The 25732-nt window shown below is 43.4% G+C and overlaps 1 protein-coding gene and 1 gene segment (V, D, J or C); both read left to right on the forward strand.

The window, feature by feature from the left end:
• The window catches only part of LOC122923246, a 386426-nt gene that overhangs the window by 201447 nt on the left and 159247 nt on the right, over positions 1-25732 (forward strand).
• LOC122923226 overlaps positions 1-25732 on the forward strand; it is a 151474-nt gene that overhangs the window by 53989 nt on the left and 71753 nt on the right. The window contains exons 2-3 of the mRNA XM_044273988.1: positions 4468-4749; positions 12582-12902. Of these exons, the coding sequence (XP_044129923.1) occupies positions 4500-4749; positions 12582-12902 (571 nt within the window). The 5' untranslated portion in view covers positions 4468-4499. The remainder of the gene's footprint in view (positions 1-4467; positions 4750-12581; positions 12903-25732) is intronic.

Consider the following 25732-nt stretch of genomic DNA (forward strand, 5'->3'; position numbering starts at 1 on the left):
CAATGCTTGATAATTCTGGTGTAAAATTCTGTCTCAAAGTGTCACGGCTGAGGATGGGGGAAACCCTCAGTCGTGCGATGACAGAAGATAATAGTCACTGTTAGGCCAGGAAAGAAATCAGGGAGCAGGTCACCTCCTAGGACAGAAATCAGGGAGCAGGTCACCTCCTAATACGTCCCTAATTCTGACCCTGACTCCTAGCTGTATGAGCCAACCCTGATGGTAGGAGGGCTCATACTCCAGAACCTAGGGTCCCTACTAGCCCTCAGGGTAGCCCTGGACTAGGAGCGGGGTAAGACGACCTGTTCCTCCTAGACATGGAGCAACAGGAGTCTCACTGGCCAAGCTGCAAGGAAAGGGGAACATATACAGCATATGGCAATGGCAGGAAAGTGAAACAAGTACAACACCTACCTGCCACAGACACACAGCCTGGAACCCATGTACAAGTGCTGCTGTCCACAACAACACAAACGGACACAGCACACACCATACATCACACAGGAACCCAGGAAACCATAGCTGCAATAAACACAAAGAGACCATAGAAACATCTTCATAGCATCATACATAAACTTATGACCACAAGGGTGGCCCTCACTGGATAGATGGTATATGACCAGGAGGATGACTCCAGCATAACCCATGGCTGAAGTACCCCTCAGCTACAGGGATCCAGCAGAGGCTAAATAGCCCAAGTAGCCACACCCACACACAGACACACCCAGTGTTCACACACAAAGAAGGGAGTTAACCCTTCCTACACCAAGCAAGGAACGGAAACCACTTAAAGGGAAAAACACCCATAAACATCACACTCCACCTGTTACCGCCGGCAACGGCATGCGTGGCAACCATGTCCTGGGAATCAGCCAGAAGGCCAAGACACTGCCACCACATGCACACAAACAACACGTTGCCGCAGGCAACCGCAAGTGAAGGGAAAATGTCACAGTGCACAACTATCCCTGCACCACATTTATCATCCAGCATATTTAAGTTAATGGTTCCACATCCACACCACAGAGTGCACGCAGCCAGTGCCCTATATTGCGGGCTGGCTGTTTACAGTCTGCAATTTGGGCATGGAGCCCTTCTGTTCATGGGCATGAGCCCTTAGTAAATCTACCCCAAATAAGCACTTTATAAAAAGGCAGCATGGGCGAACATGCTCAGCCCTGGGTTTTGCAATGTTGGCTTCTTCTGGGGCAACTCCCTTAACTACCTTGGTCACCCGTCTCCACACCCATTCTAGTTCAGTTGTGTCCTTTTTGTACACAGGTGCCCAAAATTGTATGCAACATTTTTAATGCTAATAATCTGCATAGTGGCAAATCTATGTTCTGCTTACGAGTATATATGCTTTTTTTGATGCATCACATTGTTCTATTTGCCATTGCAGCAGCTGCCTGACACTGGTTACTATAGTTATGGTGTATTCTGGTTGTTACAATGTATCCTCTATCCACAGGATAGATAGCTGGTGGTCTAAAAGCTTGGCCCCCCACCAATCAGGAGAACAGGGACCCTGTACCCAATGAGTCACCAAAATAAAGAGAAAGTTGAGTGCTGTTCCATAGAGTTGAATGGAACAGCAATGTGCTTGCCCAACCTGCTGCTCCATTCAGTTTTGGGGACTCCACAGGGTATGGGGTCACCGATCTGGTGATTGGTGGTGGTCCAAGTATACAGACCGCCCCCAAAATAATATTTATCCCCTATCCTATGGATAGAGGGTAACTTGTTACAACTGGAGCACCCCTGTAATGTCCTAATATCTTTCTCTGTGTAGATTATCATTATCATAAAATATTGAAACTCTACTCTAATGGCAAGTGAGTAATCATTCAGGCAATTAATGACACAATAATATTTAACGATTTAAAGCAGATGATGAACATTTTCATGCAAAGATTAACATGTACTGTACAAATTTGTTTGCATGCGATCATTTTCACACTTATTCAAGGATTGTATACTGTATTTAGGCAACAAAGATTTACATAAAACCTGCCTGGTATGCATCGCTGAAAGATAACACAGTGTACCACAATTCAATAGCAACAAATAATAATTTATTCATTAGCACCAGTGATTTTAAAAGTCTCAAACAAGCATTTTCACTACAGTCGTTTAGTCGATACATACATTTACATTACAAAATTATCGTCCAACATGAATCGGTAGCAGGGGCAGACTGGGAACTTAAAGTGTCCCTGGGAAAAACCTAAAAGTGGCGCCATGTTGTAGGCGGTGTAAGGGATCATCTCTTTTCAGGGGGTCACACTCACAGATATCTTCGCAGAAACTCTTGCTTTATTTCAGACACTTTAGCAAAGCACACGTTAAGAAGTCGCAGCTTCAACTTATCACGTGTGACATCCACACAAAATAACAAACCCTTGCCCGGCTAGGCTCTAACTAAACACATAAGCATATCCCTGACGCCTAGAGAGCCCTGTTCACACATGGAACACAAATGAGGCTTTCCGCAGCCATTCAGTCCAGCAACCTCCAGGCTGTGACACTTCAATACCTTTTGGGGGATTGTGGCCCAGTAGTCCTCCCGACTCTGGCCTTGTGATCCTTGTTTCACAGGCGTCCCCGCGTCCCCCAAAGTTCAGGCTAACGCCTTGCCTCGTGGCCCCTCAGCCCACCCGGCTGAGACCACTCACACAGAGCCCACTTCCATAAACCAGATTAAATGGAATCCCTGGACGTGAGCATGCCCTAAGTCCTGGACTGGAGCATGGGGAACAGACACCCACCCAACACATTGCCTGTTCCCAGTAAAAGCCCACCCTGAAATAGCTGAACCAGCTAAACTATCTATATGATGTCCCCCAACTACTTTAGTGGACACCTGGACTAGGGCTTTTACTCCACCAAGGCCCCTTGGTGACACGCTCCTGATACAAACAACACCTGAATGTTCACATTGCCAATAGAAGTGAATGGGAGCAGGGGCCGGTCATGCACGGTGCGCTCCCATTCACTACTATAAGGGAGCCGGCTTGGTGGTGGCCGGACCGGAGTCCTCCAGCCACCACCTTGCGGGGCTCCGTTCCTGATATAGGTGAGGGTCCCAGTGGTGGGACCCGCACCTATAAGACAATAGGGGCATATCCTAGCGACATGCCCCCATTGTCTATGATGGGACAACCCCTTTAAGTCCTCTAGGAACATGTTAAAAAGTAAAGGCATGTGGCACCCTAATGGTAACTGTGACCGAATCTGATGCTGCAGCATTAGGCCTCATGCACATGAACATATTGTCTTTCCATGTTCATTCCATTTTCCATCACCATGGGAACGCCTCTGTGTTAGAATATACTGTCGGATATGAGTTTTCACGAAGTGAAAACTTAGATCTGAAAAAGCTTTTATGCAGACGGATCTTTGGATCAGTCTGTATGAAAGTAACCTACGGCCACGGATCACGGACACGGATGCCAATCTTGTGTGCATCCGTGTTCTTTCACGGACCCATTGACTTGAATGGGTCCGTGAACCGTTGTCCGTCAAAAAAATAGGACAGGTCTTATTTTTTTGACGGACAGGATACACGGATCACGGTCTCGGCTGCAAAACGGTGCATTTTCCGATTTTTCCACAGACCCATTGAAAGTCAATGGGTCTGTGAAAAAAAACGGAAAACGGCACAACGGCCACGGATGCACACAACGGTCGTGTGCATGAGGCCTTAACAACAACACCCTTGTTGCACCAAGAGGCCAATTACCATAAAATTAAAAGGCCTAGTCTCTTCTAATTTTATGGCACATATCGAGATGGGACCAAGACTATTAGAATCTGCTGACAAGCACTCATCTCCTATGTGTGCTACATTCATTTCAAGGTATGCGGTGACAGATTCCCTTTAAGGCAGAAACGGAGGACAGTAATCACAATAATTGCTTCTTGCAATAGCTAGATTATTTCTTATGTTCTGTGTAACACCTTCTGCTTTAGGCTTCACACGCACATTATTTTGTTATTGCTGAATTAACATGCAGTATTTTTTATACCTGGAGCTTTTACAATTTTTTTCTGACTTTTTTCCTCTGGTGCAAAGGAAAACTGTCCATAACAGCTGTTCAGATTTGAAAAATGAAAGTATCAATCTAATTGGTTGCTATAGGCTTCCTGTTCTGATAAATCTTCTCAAGTGTCACTTACCACTGGTATTTTCTTTATGGCATATTTCCACTATGGAGAAGGTGTCAAAACGCTTGAAAAACAAAAGCATCCCCTAATGAAGAAAAACACTAGGACACTGTGTCCTGTATTCCATATTTCCTATAGACCTTCATACAAGATTTGGAGCTGGCATTTTTACCACAAAAAGTGCAGTAAAAAAACAGGAACAAAAATGCTGCAGAAATACGGCACTAAAAAACTATTGAGCTCAGCCTAAATGCAAACCTAATGATACATTAATGATGTTGTTAATATTTTATTTTGCAGCCAACAATAACGAAGGTACAATCCTGCCGTTGATGCCATGCTGTAATGTGTTCAAGGATAAACAGAAGTCAACTGTCGGTTGCCTTCTTAAAAATGCAATACCACTTCCTACATCTGAGATATGGAAATGGGAAACAGGAGAAATTAATGCTGAAAAAGCAAAGTCAGTTGTTATCATGGACGGATATTATGCAATGGCCAGCTTCCTGGCCGTCAGTAATGCAGAGTGGAAGCAACAGCCATTAACCTGCTCTATAAAGGACAAAAAGCACAAACTCACAAGTAAGTATCATAATCACAAATATCACCTTAATTTGTATGGAAAATATCTATCTATCTATTATCTATCATCTATCTATCTTTCTGTTTATCTATCTCATAACTATCTATCTATCTATTATCTATCTCATAACTATCCTACATAATAAAAGCCCTGTGTGCGTGCGCTGTGTCCGTGTGTGTGTCACCAGTTTTGCACTGGGCATGCGTGGTGTCCAATCAGGACACAGCGCTACACACACACACACAGGGCTCCATAACTGTTTAACCCCTAACCCCATGTCGCGGTCCTTAGGGACAGAGGTCTGGAAGGGGCTAACCATCGGGCCGCTGCACTGTCCTTGCAGCGGCCTGATGCTTGAAGGGTTACGCTCCCTCCCCCCCCCCCTCCACTGTGTGAGGCTGCCGCTGGCCACCAATGAGAACAGAGAGGAGTAGAAGGGAGGGAGTGTGGCCATTGCGCCACCAATGAATATAGTTAATGCTTGAATACAAACATAGCCTGCGTGTGCCAGTCATATCCCATACCCTGCCCCCTGCATCTATGACTGTGCACTGCGATCCACTGCAATTAACTCCTCAGGTCCTAAGGGATTAATTGCAGCGGATCGCATGGCGCAGTCATAGATGACGGGTATGGGATAAGGCCAGAACACGCAGGCTACGTTTGTATTCAAGCATTAACTATATTCATTGGTGGCACAGTGGCCACAGTCCCTCCCTTCTATTCCTCCTCTTCTAGCAATAGTACAATAGTAAAAGATTCATACTTACCTGGGAGCTGCGATGTCTGTGTCCGGCCGGGAGCTCTATTAATTGCCCCCTCACAATTCACTCCTCCCCCCCCCCACAGTATTAAATCATTGGTGGCAGTGGCCCCAGGGTCCCCCCTCCTCACCCATTGGTGGCGCAGTGGCAGCTTCTAATTGGAGCCCCAGCAGTGTAATCCTGGGGCTCCGATCAGTTACTATGGCAGCCAGGATGCTACTGAAGCCGTAGCTGCCATTGTAAGCTCCCTGCTGCCGTGTGCACTATACACAGGGCAGCAGGGAGAGTGTGAAGTCCTATTTACCCTTATAGAGCTCTATGAGAGTGAATAGGACAAGGGTTCTAGCCCCTTAGGGGGCTAATAGTTAGTAAATAAAAAGAAATAAAAAAAAGTTTAACCCCCCCCCAAAATATAGAAAATAATATATTGCGATATATATCGTTATCTCACATGCTTCAAATTATATTGCAATATAGATTTTAGGCCCTATCGCCCAGCCCTAAGTTAAATTGGCCCTAAGTTAGTATTGTAAGCCATTAGACCCACTGGATCTTCAAGAACCAAGTTGATCTGGGTCCAAAAAATGTGAAAAAAAGTAAAAATAAAAAAATTAATAATTGGTTAAAAATGTAAAAAACACCAAACATGTTTGGTATCGCTGCATCTGTAAGGACCTGATCTTTAAAAACTATGATGGAATTGCAATTTTGCCCACCGCACTTCCCAATTTTTTTTATAAAGTGATCAAAAAAGTAACATGTATCCAAAGCACCAAACACCAAAGGTGTATTTAGCACCAATCAAACCGTTACCTCATCCCACAAAAAATGAGCCCTACATAAGCCAATCGTCCAAAAAATAAAAAAAATATGGCTTTCAGAAAAATAAGATTTTTTTTTCAAACAGGCTTTTATTGAATAAAATAAAGTAAAAAAAATGCACATATTAGGTATCGTCATGTCCGTAACGACCTTCTCTATAAAAATAGCATCTGATCGAACCCATCTGGTGAACACCATAAAACAAAAAATTTGTGCCAAAAAATAAAAAAAATTTACTTTACATCACAAAAAGTGTAATAACAAGCAATCAAAAAGTCATATGTGCCCCATAATGGTACCAATCAAACTGTCATCTCATCCCGCAAAAAATGAGATCCTACCCAAGACAATCTCTCAAAAAATAAAAAGAATATGGCTTTCAGAAAATTGAAACACAAAAACATGATATTTTTTTCAAAAATGCTTTTATTGTGTAAAATAAAATAATAAAAAAAAGCACATATTAGGCATTTTTCCATGTCCGTAACAACCTGCTCTATAAAAATAGTATGTGATCCAACCCGTCTGGTGAATGTCATAAAAAATTGCAGACAAAGCGATTTTTTATCAGCTTATATAACAAAAAGTGTAATACCAAGCAATCAAAAATTCATATGTACCCCAAAATGGTACCAATCAAACCATCATCTCTTCCAGCAAAAAATGAGAGCCTACCTAAGACAATCGCCCAAAAAATAAAAAAAAAGACTTTCAGAAAATGGAAACACAAAAACATGATTTTTTTCAAAACATTTTTTATTGTGTAAATCCAAAATAAATTCAAAATAATAGACTTATTAGGTATCGCAGCATCATTACAACCTGCTCTATAAAAATATCACATTATCTACTCTGTCAGGTGAACATTGTAAAAGAACAACTAATAAAAACTGTGCCAGGCCAGAACAGCCATTTTTTGGTTACCTTGCTTCATAAAAAGAGTAATATATATACACAAACACACACACACAATGCACAGCTAACTCTAGCAAAAGATTTCTATACTGCTGGAATAACCCTAATAATAACACCCCCCCCCCCCCCCGCACCGCTCACACCAGCGAGCCGACCAATCAGGACACGGCGCTCCACATGCCGGTTGCACCACCCACACCTGCAAGCTGGTCGGAGCGCCACCATTTCTGTTCGTCAGTCCCAGCAGCCATTTCTGTTCATCAGTCCCAGCCGACATTTCTGTTCATCAGTCATATAGAGAGGAGCCCCTGTCAGCAGTCTGACCTACCAGTCGCTAATAGCAGTCTCTGCACCAGCACTCAGTGCCAGCAGTCTCAGCCACAAGCCACAGCCAGCAATCTCAGCCACAGCCATCAGTCTCAGCCACCACCCACAGCCATCAGTCTCAGCCACTATTCAGTGCCAGCAGTCTCAGCTACAGCCAGCACTCAGTGCCAGCAGTCTCAGTCACAGCCAGCACTCAGTGCCAGCAGTCTCAGCTGCAGCCAGCAGTCTCAGCCACAGCCACCAGTCAGTGCCAGCAGTCTCAGCCACAGCTGCCAGTCTCAGCCACCAGTCAGTGCCAGCATTCTCAGCTACAGACAGCACTCAGTGCCAGCAGTCTCAGCCACAAGCTGCAGCCAGCAGTCTCTGCTACAGCCACCGGTCAGTGCCAGCAGTCTCAGCCGCAGCCAGCAGTCTCAGCCACAGCCACCAGCCGCAGTCAGCAGTCTCAGCCACAGCCAGCACTCAGTGCCAGCAGTCTCAGCCACAAGCCACAGCCAGCAATCTCAGCCACAGCCATCAGTCTCAGCCACCACCCACAGCCATCAGTCTCAGCCACTAGTCAGGGCCAGCAGTCTCAGCTACAGCCAGCACTCAGAGCCAGCAGTCTCAGTCACAGCCAGCACTCAGTGCCAGCAGTCTCAGCTGCAGCCAGCAGTCTCAGCCACAGCCACCAGTCAGTGCCAGCAGTTTCAGCCACAGCCGCCAGTCTCAGCCACCAGTCAGTACCAGCATTCTCAGCTACAGACAGCACTCAGTGCCAGCAGTCTCAGCCACAAGCTGCAACCAGCAGTCTCTGCTACAGCCACTGGTCAGTGCCAGCAGTCTCAGCCGCAGCCAGCAGTCTCAGCCACAGCCACCAGTCAGTGCCAGCAGTCTCAGCCACCAGCCGCAGTCAGCAGTCTCAGCCACAGCCAGCACTCAGTGCCAGCAGTCTCAGCCACAAGCCACAGCCAGCAATCTCAGCCACAGCCATCATTCTCAGCCACCAGCCACAGCCAGCAGTCTCAGCCACTAGTCAGTGCCAGCAGTCTCAGCCACAGCCACCAGTTAGTGCCAGCAGTCTCAGCCACAGCCGTCAGTCTCAGCCACCAACCACAGCCACCAGTCAGTGTGGTCAAGTTCCCTTGCCATTTAATATAGACTGTTTCTACTAATGTTTATTCACTACTGTTCTAGCGCCCGTTATTGTAATGTGCTTAATGTCTAGTCTATCTATCTATCTGTCTATGTCATAACTATCTATCTATCTATCTATCTATATATCTATCTAATATCTATCTATCATATACACTATCTATCTAGTATCTATCTAATTTCTATCAAATTTTTATTAATCTTTTTAAATTACTCAGTTACAGAAATATTAGTTTTTGTTTTATCGCCAAAACATTAAAGAATTTTGTGGACATAATCATGAACTCTTTTTAATATGTGAAGTATGCTGTATTAGTTACAACATCCAAGCATGACTTTAACATGAATGCACTGCTATAAATATTGCATTGAGAAATTTAAAGGGACACGTCTGTCAGAAAAGGGTATTTTTTGTTAAACTTAATATTCATATAAAACCTATCAAATAATGTATTAAGAATTTGTGGATGTTTTACTTTTCCATTTCAGTAGTTCTAAACTACTGGAAATTAAGTGAAAATGATTGTACTTCTGTAGCAGTCAGCACAGATAGATAAAACTCCGATATAGATAGGGATCCCATTCTTTTACTGCTGCTGTGAGGTAAATATGTTATCTGCTAGTATAAATTATAGTACTGTGGATTAGTAAAATTAGGATAAAAGCATGACAGATTTATGAAGCTCTAGAGCAGGGATGCTCAATCTGCGGCCGTCCAGCTGTTGCAAAACTACAACTTCCAGCATGTCTGGACAGCCTACAGCATGAATGTCAAACTCATGGCCCTCCAGATGTTGCAAAACTACAACTCCCATCATTCCCTGATAGCTGTAGTATGCCCAGGCATGATGGGAGTTGTAGTTTTGCAACAGCTGGAGGGCCACGAGTTTGACATCCCTGGCCTACAGCTATTAGGGCATGCTGGAAGTTTTAGTTTTGTAACAGCTGGAGGGCCACAGGATGAGCATCCCTGCTCTAGAGCATTGCACTTATCAGTGTAATGTGTGATGCTCCATTGGATTCACCTATTCCCCTTCCACCTCTGCTCAGAGTGAATGGTCTGAGAAAGTCAAGCGAGGCTGTTTGCCATACTAAAAGTCCAAACAAAGAAGGAAGTTAAAGAGCCAGAACAGAAAGTAGAATACATAGAATAACTTCACAAAATCATATAAAGAAAATCATCCGCCTGTTTTTTGTAAATAAAGTCACATACAATATTCATGTATAGGCTGCTAACATGTGATTTCAAAGAATGAGATGGTAATGTCCCTTTAAGATAAGTTGAATGTCTAAATAATGCCTGGAAAGTCAAGTCATCAGAATAAATTCTCTGCAGATACTGGGCCACCATGCAATGCTGGGAGATTTCACCTCTGCACCTTGCAGAAATGTGAATGTAGCTCTGCACTATAATAGAAACTGTAATTTAACATTAGTATGTGGCTATATCCAGTGCATTCCTAAAGTCTAAAGACCTTTTCATTTTTTTTTTACATTTTGTTATATTGTGGCCTTGTGCTAAAATTAAAAAATATATATATACATTTTATTTATCATTCTGCACTCAAAAGCTTTGGTAATTTATTGAGAAGGAACAACTAAAATATTGCAATGACAAGTATTACAAACCCTTTACTCAGTACTTTGAAGCACCTTTGGCAGCGATTACAGCCTCCAGTCCTCTTGGGTATGATGCCACAAGGTTTACACAACTGGATTTTTTGCCATTCTTCTCTGCAAATCCCTCCAGCTCTGTTGAATTGGTAGACAGCTATTTTCAGGTATTTCCAGAGGTGCTCGGAGGACCAATCAACAACTTTCACAGAGTTGTCTTTTTGGAAGGTAAACTTTTGGCCAAGTTTGGATTAGGTTTTAAGAATATCTTTGTACTTTGCCTGGTTTTCTACAAACATGACTCTTAGAATTGAGGCCAAAACGTTCAATCTAGGTTTCATCAGACCAGAGAATCTTGCAACTCACAGTCTGGGTGTCCTATAGGTGCTTTTTTGCAAACTTTCATGTGTCTTTTAATGAAGAGAAGCTTTTTTCTGGGCACTCTGCCATAAAGCCCAGATTGGTGGAGTGCTGCAGGGATGGTTGACCTTCTGGAAGTTTCTCTCATTTATACACAGGCTCTTCGGTGCTCATCCAGATTGACCATTGTGTTCTTGGTCACCTCTCCTACCATGGTCTTTTTCCTGTGAGTACTTAGTTTGGTGAAGTAGCCAGCTCTAGAAAGATTCCTGGTTGTTCATAACGCCTTCATTTAAGAATTATTGAGGCCAATGTGCTCTTGGGAACTTTCAGTGTAGCAGAATTTTTTTGTACCCTTATCTAGATCCTTCACACAATCCTTTCTTTAATTTCTACTGGCATTTATTTCCTCTTCATGGCTTCATTGTCAGCTGTAAAACCTTATACACACAGGGCTGTGTCTTTCTAAATCATGTACAATCAACTTAAATTTATCACGGCCAGATTCAAATCAATGTATAGAAAAATTTCATAGATTAATGAAATGGGAGGCACCCAGAGCTATATTTCAAAGGGCCTGAATACTTCTGCCCATGTAAAATTTTAGTTTGATCCTTTTTAATAAATTTGCATACATGTTTAAAATTCTTTTTTCACTTTCTCATTATAGGGTATTTAGTGTAGGTTGATTTTTTTTAGCACAAGGCAACATAACAAAATGTGAAAAAAGTGAATGGATATGACAACTATCTGAATGCACTGTAAGGGCTATCATAGTGGGTATGTCTACCCAGATGATTTTAAAAGAGGTCTTCAGAGTTGGACAAAATATTGCCCAAAATGGGGAGCAAAATGTGACAACCTAAATAAATTACCCATTTCCCCACACTTTGCCGTTTCAGCGCAATGACTGGTCTGTTCCCTTGGCTACAGTGGTGACATGCCCATACACTCAAATAAGGGGCGTGCATAGATCTCATAAGGCCCCATGGCAAACATTATTATGGGCCCCCCGCGCCACAAATTTTCCAGTATGTATGTGTCAAATACTCCCAGGCAAAATGAAACGCAAAGCACAACATCTCAGATTTCTGATGAATTTACTATCCTTTTTTTAAATAAAGATAACACATTTTAATTGAAAAAATTGTACTAAAATAAAAAGTCGCCCTCAGCTTCACCCACTTTAGACTTTTATGTTGGAAGACATTGAAAAGGTGCTTTAAAAATATGGCACTCATTCTGAACACCATATTTCTCAATGTATTTACACTAGATAACTCACATGAATACACTGATAAATCTCCTGCTTCACTTTACATTACAAAGCTGTCTACCTGCAGCTACTACTAGGGGTAGCTCAGTGCAAAGGAGTTTATACAGTTACCATTGTCTATAATGGAAGCTGTAATCATCAGTTTGCTCTTAGCTCCCCCTAGTGACAGCTGCATGAAAAGTATTGCAGTATTTTTACATTGAGAACAGAAAAAGGACTTCAGTGCCGGAATCCCCTCCCCTTGGGCCCTGTTTGGTCCCTGTAGCAATCACATGGTCTGCTTCCATTGAAGGTACGCCACTGACATAACTGCTGAAGCCAAACCCTGGCCTCAGCAATGTCATCTTCTATTGAGTTTAATGATTGGCTGTTGCAGTCACATGAGTACCGTACATTGGCACGTTATTACTGCAGCATCAGGGAGGACCAGAGTGGTAGTGCTGGATGCAAGGATGCTCTGGTGATAATTTTCTAATTATAATTAATATTTAGGGTAGTAACAGTGTAACAGTATGCAAATGGTACATTAAGATATGGAATATTTCACATCATATTTACATTTATTATATTGCGTCATTTGTTTGCATAGTTCTCTTGGAATAAACAATTTTTCATTCAGTTCCAGATTGCATGGGCACTGTCAAATATCCCCATATTGAGATTTTACTGCCTCAGATTGATGATGGCACAGAAGCAGATATACCTTTACTTTGTTTTTTGTCTGACTTTACACCCAAAGAAATACACGTTGGTTGGCTTCAAAGTGGTAAGGAGCATGATTCTCAAACTAAATTTAAAGTTCTACGTGATGAAGATGGGTTTAATTTTGGAACAACTAAACTGAGTGTCAGCAGAAAAAGTTGGAATAGTGGAGACATATACACTTGTAAGGTGGACATCAAAGGCCAAATCCTGATGCATAATATTAGCAAGTATTCAGGTAAGAAGACACAATTGAATATAAGTATAGAAATGCAGTTTTGTTTATGTATCAATATAATTAACTGTTACTGAAAGTGGAGTTTAAAAAGTCACATTGTTATATGCCTAATGTATTTAACCATCACAACCACTTTTAGAGAAGCTGGTTCCAATAGCTATAGAATCAAATATATCACTTTGTAATGTACAGTATCTTATATGACCTGGACAAATGTATTGGGACTAGAGATGAGTGAATCAATTCTAAACTAATCAGATATGTCATGAATTTCACAAAAATTCTTCATCCCAACAAATCCAAAGTTTTGATGCCCATCATTTTATATTTGAAATTCAGTACACTAGTGAGGGAAACACAGCAGGGAAGATGAAAACAGGCATGAAATAAACCCAGGCAGGGCAACCTGACTGCCAATCAGTACAGAACTTATTGGATAGTCTATTAGGCCCTAGGATAGCTCTGAAGTATAGACACCATTGTGAGTCCAGCCAGTGATGTAACAGGGACGTGTCTGCCATTCTCTTGCAGACACCAATTAGACACACAAGCCAGCCATTTTTGGTTCTTGCAGGGATAGTGTAGTGATTGTGAACAATTTAGTTAAGTAGATTGAATTACTAGATATAAAGTCAGATTTTATCATTAGGGACAGCATAGGGACAGTTAGTGTACTATGTGTCTGTAGCCAGGGTTAGAGCTGTCATAACTTCATGTGTTGCATTGCACAAGACATGAGTTTTTAAAGAGACAGTAATGGGGTTTTGTTTATCTGCAAGAGCCAGCCTTTTTTGTCCTAAAACCTGTTGCAAAGCTTCTGCAGTTCATAAGTGTGCAATAGGCATATTTCCCAGCATCACTAGTAGCATATATTTCACTGCATACTGGCAAAACTGTGCATTTGTTTTCCAAAAACCTGTTGCAATACTTCTACAGTTTGAATGTGTACGATAAGCGTATTTTGGTGCATTCAACAGCAGCATAAAAGCATATATTTGTGTTGCAACAGGGGACTTCCATTTTAGCCTTTTGCTGTTTCCCAAAAGCCTGTTGCAATTTTTCTACCATGCACAAATAAGTGTATGTTAGTGTATCAATCACAGTGTATAGTTTAGTCACACTCAAGGGATGTCCAATTATGCCTGTATTTTTTCCAAGAAACCTGTTTCAATTTTTATACCGTTTATAAGTGTGCAAATAAGAATATTTAAATGCATCAATGCAGTGTAGTTTGTTTGCAGTCAGGAAACATCCATTTGGGCCTGTTTTTTTTTCTCCAAAAAACTGTTGCAAACAGAGTGGAAAACACAAGACTTGTGCCTCATCATCTCTGCATGAGAATGCAGGTGGTTATAGTAGTGCAAACAGCAGTAGCAGCACAGTTGTACCAGTGGTCCAGCCAGTAGTATAGTAGTAGCAGCAGGCCATAGTTCTCCCTCGCTTCCAGTAAGCGACAGATTATTATTGAGGAGGAAAAAAATTACATTGTAAACTGGATAACTTACTCATCCTCTCAGTCACAGTAGGATTATGCTGATGTCACCTCTGAGTCTCACTGCTTTAGAGCCAGGAGCCAGCACATTCCTGCTGCTCCTCCTCCATGCAGTTCCAGAGAAGAATTTAATTTGCATCATCTCAAGATAGTCTTTCTGTAACAGATTTGTGTTAGAACAGACAGCGTTTGGACTGCCATGAGGACAAGGTTCAGGTGCAGGCGTGGAACCTGACTCAAATGCATAGCTGTGCTGGTGGTGGTAATAGTAGTGAACTTATAGCCATGATGGTGGTGATAGGGCACTGGTAGCCATGATGACAGTGGTACATAGGGCAAATTCAGAGAAGAGAATTATAATGGGGCCAAAGAGCTCATGACTCATAAAAGCTGATAAAAAGTGGTGGGGAGTGTGAGGACTATTCTCATGATTGTGTGTTGAACCAGGGAACAAGATGGGAGTGCCGAGTAGAAGTTGACATCAGAGGAGGAGGGTGGTGGCCATAATAGTAATAAAGAGCAGAGGCAATGTACAGTCAAATCATCCAGGAAAATTGTTAGGTGCTACAGTACCACTGTGTCAACAACCAATTTGACTTTGAGCTAAACCTAAGGGCGTTATCCTGGTAGTCCCCTAGTATTCACCCTTTAACCCATATAAAAGGATTGGGACTTTTCTGCAGGGGAGCCACCAGGTTGCTACCTCTTGAATTAGTCCTGGTATTGTCAACAATTAGGGGCCCCTAAGGATCAGGCAAAACTTGTAGGCAGTAAAAGGTCAATATCAGGGCCGGCAGAGTTCATGTAAAGCACAATGAACAGGTCAGAAGTCAAGGCTGGCAGCTGAGGATCACAATGGTAAACAGGCACAGGTCGGTATATGGGCAGACAATCGAGAATAAACACATTAGCTAGGAACCATCACACTAGGAACCTAATTGCTTAGGCAAGGCAATAAGGTCAGCAGCACAGTGTTACTGCAGATGCTAATTAGCTATTAGAAGCATCTATGCAGCTGCACACAGAGCAATGGGAGGAGAGAAGTGGTATTAAAGGCAAAAATGTGAGGAGTATTTGTTCACTGAGTAATGTTCCTAATAGACACAGTGAGGGGGCATGAGCTGCCAAAGTAACACAGATCTGCTTTGATTGTGGTTAGCTTGGAAACTGCTGATTTTGCTGATACTGCTGACATAGGTGCAAAACATGCCAGACCTAGTCCACGTTTGGCTGCTGGAAGCTCTGTGTGAGTATCTCACATTTGACAATTTTTCTCCACATTGCCTGCAGATAAAATCACTGCTGTGTGCAAGATCTGTGGGATGAAAATAAGCCATGGGCTTTCAAACACAAACATAGGCACCATGTTGCATTGCAGCACATGAGGCATCACTAGTGATGAGCGGTAGGGGTCATATTCGAATTCGCGATATTTCGCGAATATTTTGTAGAATATTCGCCGAATATTTGCAAATCTGAATATTTGTAATATTCTACCATTTTTTTGCTCGAAAAATCGACAAGGTTAGGGTGCTTTTACACTTGCGGCAGGACGGATCCGACAGGCTGTTCACCCTGTCGGATCCGTCCTTCCGCTATTTCGCCGTGCCGCCGGACCGCTGCTCCGTCCCCATTGACTATAATAGGGATGGGGCGGCGCTCCGGCGCAGTACAGCAGTTCGCGGTCCGAGGCCGCCGGACTAAAAAGTTGGACTTTTAGTCCGGCGGCCTTTCGCCGCGCACTGCCGTACTGCGCCGGAGCGCCGCCCCGTCCCCATTATAGTCAATGGGGACAGAGCGGCGGTCCGGCGGCACGGCGAAATAGCGGAAGGACGGATCCGACAGGGTGAACAGCCTGTCGGATCCGTCCTGCCGCAAGTGTTAAAGTACCCTAATGATCGCGCAATATGCGAATTTTCGTAATGCGACTTTTTATCGTAGATTTTTTAATTGCCGAGCAAACACATGATTTCTCCCTGCTTCTTGCTTGTAGGCCAATGAGTCATAGCACTATATCGAATGTATTAGTTTTTTCAAATATTCGTAATATTCTAAAACAAGAATATATAGCAATATAGCGAATATTCGAAAAAAACTAATATAGAGCAATTTAGCTAATGTAGTGCTATAATCTTCTTTGCCTAAGGCCTCTTTCACACTACAGTATGTCCATTTCAGTGTTTTGCAGTCCGTTTTTCACGGATTCGTTGTTCCGTTTTTTTGCTTCCGTTGTGGTTCCGTTTCCGTTCCGTTGTTCCGTTCCATTTTTCCGTATGCCATGTACAGTATACAGTAATTTCATAGAAAAAATTGGGCTGGGCATAACATTTTCAATAGATGGTTCAGAAAAAACGGAACGGAAACGGAAGACATACGGATGCATTTCCGTATGTGTTCCGTTTTTTTTGCGGACCCATTGACTTGAATGGAGCCACGGACCGTGATTTGCGGCCAAATATAGGACATGTTCTATCTTTCAACGGAACGGAAAAACGGAAATACGGAAACGGAATGCATACGGAACACATTCCGTTTTTTTTGCGGAACCATTGAAATGAATGGTTCCGTATACGGACCGTATATGGAACGCAAAAAACGGACCGCAAAACGGAAAAAAAAAACGGTAGTGTGAAAGAGGCCTAACAGTTGTAATTTTTTTCTCATCTGAAGTTCAGATTGGAAAAAAATTTCAACTATTGAAAAAAAAAGATTATAGCACTACATCAGCTAAATTGCTCTATATTAGTTTTTTTCTTTTTCGAATATTCGCTATATTGCTATATATTCTTGTTTTAGAATATTACGAATATTTGAAAAAACTAATATATACGAATATATATGAATTTTCGAAGTACCTATATTCGCAAAAAAAAATTGCAATTAGAATATTCGTGATCAACACTAGGCATCACCAGATCCAATGGTAAAATAGAACTAGCCAGTAATCAGAATAAGACTGTCCTCCTCCTCCTGGTGTTCCTTTTAGAAGCCAGGCTGAATCCACAAGCAGTACAGTATTCTCATCACCATTGTCAGTTACTGCTTTTTCCACTCAGACTCTTCTTCCTCACCATCCACCCTATCTTCTGTAATCTACGAAGATATGTTTGGCCAGAAAACAACTATGCTTTCCTAGCAATTGGCTTGTGTGCAAGCTAAATCCCACCTGGCAGTGCAGTTGCTAATGTACCACTTAATGGATTCCACTGTCTTTAGGGAACTGGTTGGGGGGGGGGGGGGGGCACTTAGCCTCAATGTAAGATACCTATTCACTATTATTTTTTTTAAAAAGCCATCCCTGCCTATACTGTAACATGGCAATAAACTTGGGCCGCTACTTGGAATTGTTGCTGTGTGGCAATGTGTACGCCACCATGGAGCAGTCATTACAGGCAACAGCAGTATGTCTTGCTGCCCACTGAGTCAGTGTTACAGTTGTGTTCAAAATAATAGCAGTGTGTTTAAAAAAGTTAATAAAGCTCAAAATCCTTCTAATAGTGTAAAGCAAGGCACCAACGAAACAGACCAGTGAGGATGAAGTCAAAGGGGTTTATTAACAAAATAAACAAAGTCCAGGTAAACTTCACTGGGCAAATATCAGGCAAACAAAAATGAAGGAAAGCCAGGAGTAGTCCCGATCCGTGCATAAGTCTCTGTGCAACTTGCCAGGTAAACGGATGCGTCACGGAAAGTCCCGGGTCCTGGGTCCCACTGGAACGGACGGAGTCCCAGCAAACTTCAGTCAGTAGCTAGCAGTACTGACCTGCACCTGGATAAGGAAGGATAACAGTGGGCACTGACCGACCTGGAAGGCCACCTTTTATGTGCCTGCTAACAAATCCCAGGGCGCCAAGTGTCCACTCCCCATAGGTCATGATCCTGCCCTACACCTGTGTACAAGGCTTTGGTCAGTCATTAGTCAATTAGATCAAATGACGGCCCCCTAATCTGCTTTGAACTTGCGGCCAGGTGCTATTTCGCATAAGAAGCACGTACGCACGACCGCGTATGCCCTTGCGAACCCGATTTTGAACGTAAATGCGGATGCATGACAGGCTCTGCGAGAGTGTACGAGCGCATCGACATGGACACCGGAATAGAATCCGCATTAAGCACAGGAGACAAGCTCGGCCGCAGCGTACTGCCACTAGCCTGGCCAAGCTGTCCCCAAAAGCCATGTGGTCTTCCCCTCCGGCGCACATGCGAACGCATCCCCGCGTCGGTTCGCAAATGGGTCGGAGCTGGTGTATCAATGGAGACACGCGTAACCTGTACCGCAGCTCCACGAGGACCCTTTTTGGTCACACCGGAGTGCGAGACAGGTGAGGATCTTACAAATAGCTTTTATTTCCATACACACAAATGCATTGGGAACACTACACATTCTGTTCCAAATCGAAATATGAAGAAAAAAATATCAAATTTGTGTTGTTCCTCTAAAAAAATTGAAGAAAAGTAACTTCTGTACATCTGTGTTGCATGGAGTCAACCAAATTCTGACACCTGTGAACAGGTATTCCAGCCCATAATGATTGGACTACATTCCACAGTTCTTCTCTATTTATTGCTTTTGCCTCAGAAACTGCATTTTTTATGTCACCCCACAAGTATTGGATTAAGATCCGGGGATTGGGCTGACCACTCCATAACGTCAATCTTGTTGATTACTGGTGTGTTTGGGGTCGTTGTCTTGTTGGAACACCCATTTAAAGGGCATTTCCTCTTCAGCATAAGGCAGCATGACCTCTTCAAGTATTCTGATGTATTCAAACTGATCCATGATATGCGATACATGGGCCCAACACCGTAGTATGAGAAACATCCCCATATCATGATGCTTGCGCCACCATGCTTCACTGTCTTCACAGTGTACTGTGGCTTGAATTCAGTGTTTGGGGGTCGTCTGACAAACTGTCTACGGCCAGTAGGCCCAAAAAGTACAATCTTACTTTCATCAGTCCACAAAATGTTGCGCCATTTCTCTTTAGTCCAGTCAATGTGCTCTTTGGCAAATTGTAACCTCTTCAGCACGTCTTTTTTTCAACAGTGGGACTTAGTGGGGGCTTCTTGCAGATAGCTTGGCTTCATATAGGTGTCTTCCAATTGTAACAGTACTCACAGGTAACTTTAGACCTTCTTTGATCTTCCTGGAGCTGATTGTTGGCTGAGTCCTTGCCATTTTGGCTATTCTTCTATCCATTCAAATGGTAGTTTTTCGCTTTCTTCCACGTTTTTCAGGTTTTGGTTGCCATTTTAAAGCATGTGCGATCATTTTAGCTGACCAGCATATCATTTTCTGCACTTCTTTATATGTTTCCCCCTCTCCAATCAACTTTTTAATCAAGGTACGATGTTCTTCTGAACAATGTCTGGAACGACCCATTTTCCTCAGAATTTCAGAGAGAAATGCACTGTAACCAGCATGTACAATATTTGCTGGCTTCCTTCCTTAAATAAGGGCAATAATTGCCACCTGTTTTTCAAAGAATGAATGACCTCACTAATTGAACTCCAGACTGTTATTATTTTGAACATGCTCCTTTCAATAAGTGATTTAATTACAGAGAATCAGCAGCATGCATGTCATAACTGTTGGGTGTGTTGGATTTCTATTACTCTACTACACCTGCTAGTAAATTATTTGCCATGTACCCGTAGAAATATAATTTCTATTAAAAACTGTGATTGATCAGGTTAGTGATGTCTGACTGCTATTATTTTGAAGACAACTGTATGTCCAGCAGTGGTGACACTGCACCACAGCAGTGAGGCCAGTTCTATTCACACCTTCACTTTTTTGTCTGTCTGGTTTCCACACCAGGCGTTTATCCACCTCCTCTGCAACCTCCTCAATGAACATCCTTTTATTCCCAACAGAAACAGGACAGAGTATTGCTTCTACTACATCTCCAGCTTTGCCAAGTAGAATGTTCTTCCAGTACAACACACTTAAAGGGGTCATGCAGGGGGTTTATATTGATGACCTATCCGCAGTATAGGTCATCAATATCAGATTGGCGGGGGTCTAGCTCCTGGCACCTCCGCTGATCAGCTGTTTGAAGAGGAGGCGGCACTCAGGTGAGTGCTGCTTCCTCTTCAAGATTACACTGTGTATTGTCACGCTTGTAGCAGTGGCACTGTGTAACAGCTGCTCATTCAATTCACTTGAATGGGATCGGTACTAGTAATTATACTGTGCCGCCCCTGCAAGAGAGAGACGATGCGCAGTATATAAAAATGGCCATCATGAAATGGGTATTGTATAGCACACTATTAAGTATATGAAATAGGTTTCAGGACTTGACAATTTTAATATTTCTAGGGACATAAAGGGCCTAGAAAACACAGTCTTAAATATTATATAAGAGATTTTCCCATATTAGATATTTAGGCACGTGTCCAGAGAACATGCTTTCTGATTCCATAACTAAGGCAGACTTCAATTGAGAACATTTTACACATATGCGGTCATCTCTTTATTCAGTACCTGCCAGAATGCAGCTGTCAGTTGATGGGGGGTTCAGAAGTGGAACCCCCTACTTATTACATATTTGAGACACAATCCCCTGAAATAAAGATTGGTTGTCGAGTAAATATATGGTGTGTGCGTTTTTGAAAATTTTGAATAAAAAAAGGCATCAATCAGCAGGATTGAGACTATTAATGGAGGTACACTGCCTGGTAGAGTTGATCCTGCTGATTAAAACAATACCTATTGTGTGAACATCGGTTGAAGTGTTCCTGAGAAATAAAAAATACTTTTATTCTTGAGGGGTTTTAGTGCACTGGGAGGCATGGCCAGCACGGGAAAGCTGAGGTGCACGCTATTAAGGTGAATTGGATAAGGGATCAAAAGACCCCAGGTTCTAGATCCCTAAGGAGGTAAAAAGTTATTACTATAAAAGTAAAAAAATAAATAACATAAAAAAACCATTAAAAGTTAAAATCACTCTTCTTTCTCAATTTTACATAAAAAATATCTAAACAGTAAAAAAATAAACATTTCAGGTATAGGCACGTCTGACAATGTCTGAATTATTAAATTATTTGAAAAATTTCTTCTGCAGTGAATGCCGTAATAAAAAAAAAGAAAAACACACGATTCGCCGTTTTTTTTAAATGACCTTTTCCCCCACAAAAATGTTACCAATAAAAACTACAGTTTGTCCCACAAAAAAACAAGCCCTCATGCAGCTCTGTTAATGGAAATATTAAAAAGTTATGGCTTTTGTGGCGATGCAAAGAAAATGTTGATATTTTTCAAAGGTTTTTATTTTTTTCAAAAGTACTAAAAAAAAACTATAGAAGTTTGGTATCGCCATATTTGTGTTGAGCCTCAGAATAAGGATGTCATGTTATTTTTAGCGTCAAGTGAACGCCATGATGTTAAAACCCCAAAAACCCTGTAAAAACTATTATTTTTTCACTTTAACCCCAAAAATTACTTTTCCCTATTTTCCAACAGACATGGTAAATTAAATGATGCCCTTAAAATACATCTTATCCCACAAAAAATAAGCCCTCATATGGCTATATGAATTGAAAATTTATAAAGGTATGCCTATTGGAAAAAATTTAAATTCAAAACAGAAAAATGGGCTTATTTAAGGGGTTTATTTATTTTTACTTAAGGGGTTAATCAGCAGAATCAACTCTACAAGCAGCATGCCTGGTTTAATAGGATTGATTCTGCTGAAAGATACAAATTAAAAATACATAGGTCATATACACGTATCAAGGCCGATTTATTGGCCTGAATTTGTAGGAGGGGCGCCCTGGCCTATATCTGCTGCTCACCTCTCACTCTGGGGACAGACGGCAGCAGTGTTCCTGTTTACAGACGGCGGCGTCAGCGTCTCCAAGGCAGCAGTGCGTCACTTCCGGTCAGCGCTTCCTCCTGCAGTTCGGCGTCCTGTTCCTCCTCGTGCGGCGGGTAAGTGGCTGCTGCCTCAGCGCAGCATCGGCATGTTAGTCCGGTTGGTGGTGTCGGTCCCTTTAAGGTATGAAAGGGACATCCCCACACCGGAACGGCAGTCTGGCAGCACGCCCCGCTCCCACGTGACTTGCACGCAGGTAGCAGGAGTCAGCGGGACTCAGTTCGTATATTTGCTGGGGCTCATCAGGCTCTATCTTTCTGCATTGGGGGGAGGCTTATAAAAGGGGGTAAGGGCGGGGGGGGGGGGGAACTGGCAAGGTGAAATATAGTATTTAAGGGTGGATGTTCGATCTGCCTGATCAGTCACAGCCCAGCTGGTTTTCCTTTCCTGACCAGACCAAATTTTGTGTAAATCACCATAACTGTCATATGGGGGGCAAAGTCTGGCACGGGCCGCCGTGCTGTTAGTTAGGTAGGGGGATAATGCCGTACAGTGTTTTGTGCTAGGGTATTGGGGATAGTGCTCCCAGTAGCATGCGCTCCAACACATGTGCCATAAGGTGCGCTCCATACCCATCTTCTGGCATGGCATTTTATTACATTATCTTGGTTTAGTTGGGCAGGATTCTCTTTTGGCTGTCACTTACGCACTCGTTACCATTAGCAATGTTGCTGCACATGTATCCGCCATTTTTCGTGGGCCCAGTCAGCCATTCAGCTGACTTCGACAACACCCCACGTTGATGCCCAGCATCAACTCAGGTGCCAGTACTTGTGTAAAAAAATAATAATATATATATATATATATATATTCATTCTGGTTACTTCATGTGGACAGGTCCATTCCGCGGTTGATACCTGTTTCTTCTTATTTCAACGTCGTGTCCCATTTCTGGTAAGGTCCTCTCTCCTAGACATTACACGTTTCTCTGCTTTTCGCATACCTTATTTCCGTTATGCCTCAACTGTCAGGTTGTCACCAGGGTCGGCTATTCTTTCTTGCATGACAGTTTCTGCAGTGGCGGTGGTGGTGTCAGTTCACGGGTGTTAGTCAGCAGGTCACCAGACTGTGATGGTGACGTTCCGTCAATTTTTGCTTGTTTTGACAGTCTGGTCATGTCTCACGTATTGGATGTCGTGGATGCTTCTGGTGAAGACTTTGGCTCCAGGGTATCTGAATCCGGGAGTATTTCTTCTCTACGCAATTGGACTGTGCCCAAACTCATGTCCGAATTACCTAAGAGAGGGATTCTGTCACGAGGGTATCGAGAACCACGCCTGACTCCGTTATACCCGGGGTCAGGAAGTCGCAGCGGTTGGCTGCACGCTCTATTTAAGATAGGGCTGTTTTCCTTATGGTAGCTTTCTGGGTTTGCTTTGGGATCCGTAGCTCCTTCTCCTCAGCTGTTCCTTGTCCAGCACTCCCAAACCTCCTTATATTCCTCTCTCACACTTCTCGGGTTGCCAGAGATAGAGCTTCCTGCCTGGACATCTATCCTGACCCACTGGAGCTGTGTTGCTGCGTTCTCTGACTGTTGATTCAGAACGCTACCCTCCGGATCCCTGTTGGACCTTTGTGGACAGTTGTTGTCGTCCACCTGGGTGTTTGTGTTTGTCTGTGTTTGTCTGTCCTCTCCCTGGTGTTTCCCTCTTAGTGCAGTGGTGAGGACTAGCGATCCCACCGGCCCGTTCACTATCTAGGGCTCATTTCAGGGAAAGCCAGGGTTTAGGCACATGATCGCCGCACGGGTGAGGAACCCGTCTAGGGACGTCAGGGCAGTCAGGTGCCAGCCGCAAGGTGAGTTAGGGGTCGCCACCTTTCCCTCTCCCTTAGGCAGGGCTTTCCCTGTTTTCCTCCCTGTGCGTGACACCGGTCATTACAGATTCCTTTCCCGGCTGCTGCCCGGAAGGCGGAGTTGTATCGGCTACTGGTGTCCACCCCTGTAGAACCTAGTCAGCAAGAAGTCTCCATGGCTACGGTTCAGACCTCCTTGACTCAACTCCATGTCATGCTCAATAGTCTGACCTCCTCTGTGTCTGGTGTACAATCCAGGTTGGAGTCAGTGGAGTCCAGGGTCACACGCTACACTGTTACCAGTCGCACCTGCACCTGTGGCTAGTACCTCAGGTAACTTTGTTACAGTGCCCAATGTCACTCCAGCCCATTTCATCCCGGGAAATATCAAAAAGGACATCCTCGATGGCAGAGACGTGAACCTAGCCTCCCTGTTAATTGCCACTCGTGACCTATCGGACAATAGGGTCATTGCGTGCTGCGTTGTCTCTGTCGTCCTGAAGGGTCGCGATCTTAGGCTTAGTAGGAAGTTGACAATACCAGAATTTGTACTTGCCTTTAGTCTGTACCGAGATGTCATCTGTTCTGTGCGGCCTGATAGGAGGAAAGAATTGGACCTATACCTGTTTAGGGTCACGGAGCTAGGCTACAAATACGGGGGTTTTGGGTTTTATGATTATCATTGCTCATTTTCCGCGAAGGCTGCAGCGGCACTCAGCCAGTTCCAGTTTACCACCAACTGGGCGAATATCGATACAGAGATATTCTGTAGACATTTCGCAGGGCTAAAAGTTCCGGCATGTTCATCATGCCAGTCTATCTAGCACACAAGCGATTGGTGTCATAATGCTGCGAATGCCCCGAGGTCCAGTCCTTCTGCTCCTATCCCAGGCCCGTCGGTTGTTGCCCAGCAGAATTCTGCTGTAGACAAACTAGGCCGTCCTATCAAGTACCTGGGCAGGTCACAAATCTGCAACAACTATAATTTTTCAGCTTGCAATTATAGTCAATGCCGTCTGTTGCACATTTGCGTCAACTGCTTCCGGGCTCACCCGAAGGTTGCCTGCTCATTAAAAACGGATAAACATTGCATGAGCGTCATGAATGTGGATCTCCTGGATTTTTACTTGCAGGGGCACGAGGATGCTTGTTTTCGTGACTTTCTTGTGTCAGGTTTCACTAGCGGTTTCCACACAGGCCTTGTGGCTTTACCGGATGACACCTATGAGTGTAGAAACCTGCAGTCTGCCTTACATAACCCTAGGGCCATAGATAGACTCATACAGTTGGAGTTAGACAAGGGTTATGTTATCGGCCCTTTTTAACATCCCTGTTCGAAAGGTGGAGGGTCAGCCCCATAGGGGTGGTCACGGGGAAATTTAGTAACAAAGAAAGACTGATTTTCGATCTATCGGCACCTCACGGTACACATGCACCCAGTCTGAATTCACTCATTCCAGCTGAGGTCAGCATGGTATATGCCTCCATTGATCAGGCAATCGCGCTTATTCTTGCCACAGGTCCCGGGGCGATTCTGTCGAAGGCGGACATATCAGACGCCTTTAAATTAATCCCAATCAGGCCAGAACTTTGGCGATGGCATGGGATCAGGTGGAATAATTATTATTATTTTGCAACCAAGTTGACCTTTGGATCCCGTAGCAGCC

This window comes from Bufo gargarizans, chromosome 1 (genome assembly GCF_014858855.1).
Source record: "Bufo gargarizans isolate SCDJY-AF-19 chromosome 1, ASM1485885v1, whole genome shotgun sequence".
NCBI lineage: Eukaryota > Metazoa > Chordata > Amphibia > Anura > Bufonidae > Bufo > Bufo gargarizans.